Source organism: Hemiscyllium ocellatum, chromosome 1 (genome assembly GCF_020745735.1).
Source record: "Hemiscyllium ocellatum isolate sHemOce1 chromosome 1, sHemOce1.pat.X.cur, whole genome shotgun sequence".
NCBI lineage: Eukaryota > Metazoa > Chordata > Chondrichthyes > Orectolobiformes > Hemiscylliidae > Hemiscyllium > Hemiscyllium ocellatum.
This window is the reverse complement of record NC_083401.1, coordinates 107831243-107837242: the sequence shown is the minus strand read 5'-3', so window position 1 is coordinate 107837242 and position 6000 is coordinate 107831243. Positions and strand designations below refer to the sequence as shown.

General features: G+C 40.9%; 1 protein-coding gene across 1 annotated transcript in view; it reads left to right on the top strand.

The window, feature by feature from the left end:
- The first annotated feature begins 531 nt into the window (after positions 1-531).
- The window catches only part of LOC132819666 (NACHT and WD repeat domain-containing protein 2), a 124265-nt gene continuing 118796 nt past the window's right edge, over positions 532-6000 (top strand). Inside the window, exon 1 of the mRNA XM_060831295.1 lies at positions 532-846. Coding sequence (XP_060687278.1) covers positions 696-846 — 151 coding nt within the window. The 5' untranslated portion in view covers positions 532-695. The remainder of the gene's footprint in view (positions 847-6000) is intronic.

Below are 6000 nucleotides of genomic sequence, written 5' to 3'. Positions count from 1 at the left end.
AAAAGGACCTGATCTCACTCCCCTTCCTCAACATCCTCTCCCTCTCTGCCCCCTCCCACTACCTGACAGCCTCCTGTGAGGATGCTCTTTCTGTCTCTGTGGGAGGTGGCGTCAACAGGTTGCCCTGTCCTGTGCGAGAGGCTTGTTTTCATTTCACTCCATCTCCCCCTCCCCTCCCTCTCTCCCTCTCCCTCTCTCAGTGTCTGAGCTACCACTTTCTGTTAAGTTTCTGGCTGTTTTCAGAGCAGAAACCCTGGGAGGTAACCCGACCGTTTTCAGCCCAGCGGCTGGGATTGACGAAAAAGACAGTTTACCCCCTTCCCCCCCACCCCCCTCAAAAAGCGAATCTGACTTTCTGGGAGAAGAATGTTGTTTTCTTTTTTTTTGGTTTTAAAATGTAGTTCTCATTTTTTTCGGTCTGAAATTATCTGGACCCTGATTCAGACAGCCCAGCGAATTTTCCTAGCCGTTTTATTTTAAATTGTTTAAATGATTTTGAAGTAGTTGGATTGCTTTGCCCGGATTTGCAAGCTCCCGCTGCAGCCCGGTCTCCAGACGCCCAGCCCAGCCCAGGACCGTGTGCGGCCGCTCCTGCTCGCTTTCCCTTCACCGCAGCTCCTTTTCCAACCGCCCGCCTCACGTCTTCCTTTTCGCTTTCGGCGTGTGCTCCCCTCTTCCTCTCCATCGCTGTCAAGATGTTGATGTGGTCGGTGCCGGGCTCCAGGCTGCCCTCTCCCCGGGACTCGGCGCTCCGAAGGGCGGCGCTGACTGGAGCAGTCGCTGCGCTCCCTCAGCATCTCCCGGGCAGCAGGAGCATTAAAGTCTTCATCAGCTCCAATCCCGAAGGTAAGGGCTCACATCAAGGATCGCTCTTTCAAACTTGAACCGTACTTGAGTGCCGACGTTTCTCCCTTTCAAATGGAGAGAAAAAAAAAGTTTTGTGTCGACGTTTAAAAATGCAAATAATTTTAATGTGACATACGCTGAGTTTTCACTGGGGATTAACAGTAATTGTTTGGCGGCTGACATCGTTAGCTTTCAGTCACTTTGTTACGTAAACCTGTCAGTTGTGGTTTCAATAATGCTGTCACAACTCTTACAGAATTGAAATTCAATATGTTCATAGTTTTAACTGACTCAAATTATAGAAGGTTTGGCAGAAGTTTTATTTTATAGGGTATATCCAATTCAAAACTTCAGTAAACCAGGTGCTGAAGAAATGGGATTTATGTTTCTGTCTAAAAAAAAAGTGCTGGGAATTTTACTGAGGAAGGAGTCTTCGGAAGATAAGTTTTCTGCATACCTGTATATTACCAATTAAGCTGAGTGGAAATTCTTTCTATTTATAGCTGTACAATTATGAACGTTGTTGAGTGAAAGGTTGTGTGTGCTAGTGGCTGTACCCATGGCAGGGCAACATCCTCACAACTTAAAGAATTCCATCTCTACAGTGACGTCATTTCCCACCATTGTATCACATTCCTGGTATTCTCCATTGCTTCAGCTCAGTGTTAGAATGTAGCCACAGTTTTATGGTTTTGATTCTTACCCACAGCAAAGCTGACTGAGCTTGAAATCATCCTTGGCTGAAACTATCAACCGGCAGGTTTGGCTTGAGGCAAGTTATCAGGTGAATTGACACTAGTGAGTGTGGTGACATGATTGGTACGGTGAGCACATCATTTGGCCCATTTCCCCCCACCCCCACCCCCAACGAGTCAGAGGTCAGGCTGCAGGCTTGCTGAATTGAAAGCTACTCTGTGTGACCCCTGCACATATGCGCGATGGCACCCCTGCCAGGAGCGCTGTTCTGCTTCCAGTTTCTCTTAACGTGACATTTATATTTCATAGAATTTTAATATCACAGCCAATAATAACATCTAAAATTGTTCAGTGTCTTTCAAGTAAGTTGTTTTAAAATATGTGTTTGTGAATGTTATAGATGGGAAACTGAAACAATGTGTTTGTATTTCTTTGGAATTTAACTTCAGAAACATTTTTAATGGAAATGTCACATAATGTCTGGCATTAGAGATTCAATGATGGGAACTGAATGGCACTGCTCATTACATGAAGATGAGAGAAATTGCTCTCCTGATGTGTAATTGATGAGGTCATGTGTGAAATAGATAGAAGTGCTTCACATACACTATTGTGTTACCATTTCATTTATTGAATGTCTTTTTTTTATGTTTGAAGTTTAATTGAGTATTGCTGTGCATTCAAACATAAGAGTCATCTGTAGGCAATGTGTTAATGAAGAATATTCAGCAGTGTAAATGTTTGTGCAGCTGTGTGCAACCCAGGTGCTTGAGAGCTTGAATGTTATTTTTTTTCCAGATTGAAATCTGATTTTTTTTTACGAAATCAATTTCATTCAAGAATTAATGCCTTCAAATTAAATTAGTGTCATGTGTCAACAATGTCTTAAAAATTGCAAATGGGATCAGGCTTGTTTTCTTTTTGGTTAAGGATGTTCAAGGATACAGGTTGATGCAGAACAAAGTTCAGTATCAGCAATGTTATCAACAATTAGTTTTAGCGGTGAAAGTATACATTACATTCCTAATTGCATTTTGAACATTTTATCATCAGTTGGAAATGTCCATGAGCAGATCTGTTTGCTAGATCTGAGTGTAATGTTGCAGGATATTTTAACCATTTTGCCCCAGAAAGGAACTTAAAAAAAAGTTACATTGTTTATATTGTGTCCAGCCAAAGTGCATCTGAACAAGGTTCGAAACAAATTAAAATGATGAAAGTTCATTAATGTGCTAATAGAATTTGCTTTTTTGAGGGGATAAACAATAAAAAATTACCCAGAAACAGCAGCAATTTGGATAATCTTGAGATTGAATAATTGTGCAGTCAATGGAAGTACCAGGGAGATTTAAATTAGACTACCCATACTTTATTGCACAGAATCAAAATTATTCGTGTTGAAAAGTTTTTGATACCTCTGGAAAAAGTCCACACTGATCCAGATTTGTCACAATAGCATATCTTCCTGTCTTCAAAAAAGGTGCACACACTTTTTAGCTACATTTCTACAATCCACTAACAATGTGCTTTCAAAGTTTTAAGAGTGATTTAATGAGACTTTTTTTAAAGGGCCAACGCAAACAAATCATTTGTAATTCATTTGTAATAGTTTTAACATTTCTTAAGTACATCATCAATCACTTTAGCAATAAAATGACAGCATTGTAATATAGATGTGTGGTGCACGTTGATTGTGTAGTAAGTTTGAAAGGCATATTTGATTCATGAGATGACCAAGTAACACTGAACTTTAACTTGAAATTGCAATAAACAAAGAACAACCAAGTTGAAAGCACTGAATGATCTGGATGGTAGCAATGATCGCTGCTGACTGAGACGTAAAGTGTAGCCTTCTGTTTTATTGACACTGTACTCCGGACTTCCTATCCCAGAGCGAACCCCATAGGAATTCATGGGCAGAAACGTCGTAAAGATATCGCAAGATGTAGCCACATGCTGTTTTTGGCACCCGCTGAAGCATCTTCCCTGAAGGTCAACGAGGTAGCAGTGTTCTGGTTGGTCTTTTGAATAGAGGTCTTTAAATAAGAGTCCTTATTTACAGAAACTAATTCTTAACTTTCACATGCTTAATTGCTGTTGCGAATTGTGGTGGAATGTGGGACTGTGAATTGTTTAGGTTTCGTTTGAAATAAATTTCCAACCTTTCTTTATATCGCGTTCTCTTATGGTCATTGTCAGCTCAGTTCCTGTCATCAACAATTGAGAGCACATCCTCGCTCAATTCCTGAGTAAATTCGAAGTTTAAAGTCCAAATCTCCAAAGCTGACAACAGTATCGGACAATTCTGGGACGGGCCCAGAATGTTAAAACTATTCATTTTAAGTTTAAACTTCATGCTCAAATACTGCATGTCTGCATAGATTAGAACTTCCTTGGCGTCCTGATGCATAATAGCATTGCTTTCAGAACATCGGCATTAGTTGTACAATAAGTCATACCTTATTTAAGTTGCAATTCGCAGACCTAGGAATTTGATTTTTATGATGCTAAAATAAATATGCTTCTTGCGCAAGCCAAAGGTTAGTCTTGTATAATGTAGAAGTTCTAAAAGAGTGAATGTTGCAGCCTGCATTAATCTCCAACTAACCTAGTGATGTGGTATAGTTTTGAGTAGAGTCCAGCTTGAGATCCCTATGGAGACAATGTTTCATCAGTATATTGTGATAGACCTAGTTGTTATATTCAACTATTCAGTGTAACTAGCACGCCACTCATTTCTTTTCTTCAGAGTTCTGAGGTCTGTGCACCAAAGTGACTTCCAGAACCAGGAGTAAAAGCTGTGAATGACATGGACAGACTTGTTGCCAGGTGTGGACACTTAGAGAGGCTGTGCATGCAGCCACACAGCTGAGAGGGAACATTGAGTGTAACTTGTACACATTGCCTTAATCTACATCTTGTTAACACAAGTGTGCAACAAGACTCATCAGTAGTTCATCCTTCATCACTGTTAGTCAGATAAGCCCTTATTGTCAATACGGAAAGGAGAGAATTAGTGGCAGTACTCTCTACCAAATATTGGCTTAGTTGTTGTACTGGAGCACATGCAACATGGTGATCCATGACACACATTGCTGCTTAAATGCCACAAGGTAATGGTGGTGGAAAAAAAATCCATTGGACAAAGGACAAAAATATTTGGAAGACAAGTGAATTCACCAATCCAAATACTTTACTGCTTTAAGACTATGGAGACCATCAGTTGGCAGCTCCAAGCAATTGAACAAACAAGCAGTCATTGTAAATTGTGATGGAACAACAAGTTGAAAACAGCACCCCCCCCAGGCTAAAGCCTTCCATCCACACGTGGTAACAGGCACAGGAATAGCAATGTGCAGTAAGAGCTTAAAAAAGATACATTTGTCTGGTGCAGAGTCCTTCAAGAAGAACATTTAAAGTTCAGCTAGGAAGCAACTATTTCGGAGCTATGTGAATAAAGTTTTAAAAATACCTTGTTAGGCTAGGGAAAAAACTGTAAATTTATGTTGCAAAGGTTGAGGCTGAGAAAAATAAGCATTAAGAGAAAAGTACTTACCATTCACAATGCGCATTCCTGCCATAGTGAGTGCACACTACCACACAACGACTGTAATGAAGTTAGGGGCCATAAATTTAATTCATACTAAGATTGCAGCACCTAGAATATCAGAAGTGAAATTAATATGACAAAAGTGCAATTTAAAGTATGAAGAAGACAAGGTCTATCAGTAGAGTTGAGAAGAAGAATAGGGTTTTGATTTTAACTGTATGAAATTCCAGCAGAGCTGTATAAGCGAGCTGTAGGGAGGAGATTTACCGTGTTGGGAGTCTGGAATCAGAATTCGCCGTCTCAGGATGTGGTGAGGCCATTTAGGACTGAGGTGAGGAAAAATGTTTCATTCAGATTATGCAATTCTCTATCACAGAAGGCTGTGGAGGCCAGATCTTTAAATGGATTCAAGAAGAAGATGGCTAATGTTTTGGATATCAATGGCATCAAGGGGTACAGGAAGAAAATGGGAATATGTAATTGAGGTAGAGGATCAGGTATAATCATACTGAATGTTGGAACAGGCTAAAGGGCTAAGCACTGTCCCCATGACTTGTTCGGACTTGTCCGACCTGCCTAGCTCCTTTTCCACCTATCCACTCCACCCTCTCCTCCCTCTCCTCCCTGACCTATCACCTTCATCTCCTCCCTCACTCACCCATTGTACTCTATGCTACTCTCTCCCCACCCCCAACCTCCCCAAGCTTATCTCTCCACGCTTCAGTCTCTCTGCCTTTATTCCTGATGAAGGGTTTTTGCCCGAATCGTCGATTTCGCTGCTCCTTGGATGCTGCCTGAACTGCTGTGCTCTTCCAGCACCACTAATCCAGAATAAAGGGCTAAATTGCCTACTGCTGCTCCTAGTTTCTATGTTACTCAGATTTTAGCAGGAAGATCTATTAATGCCA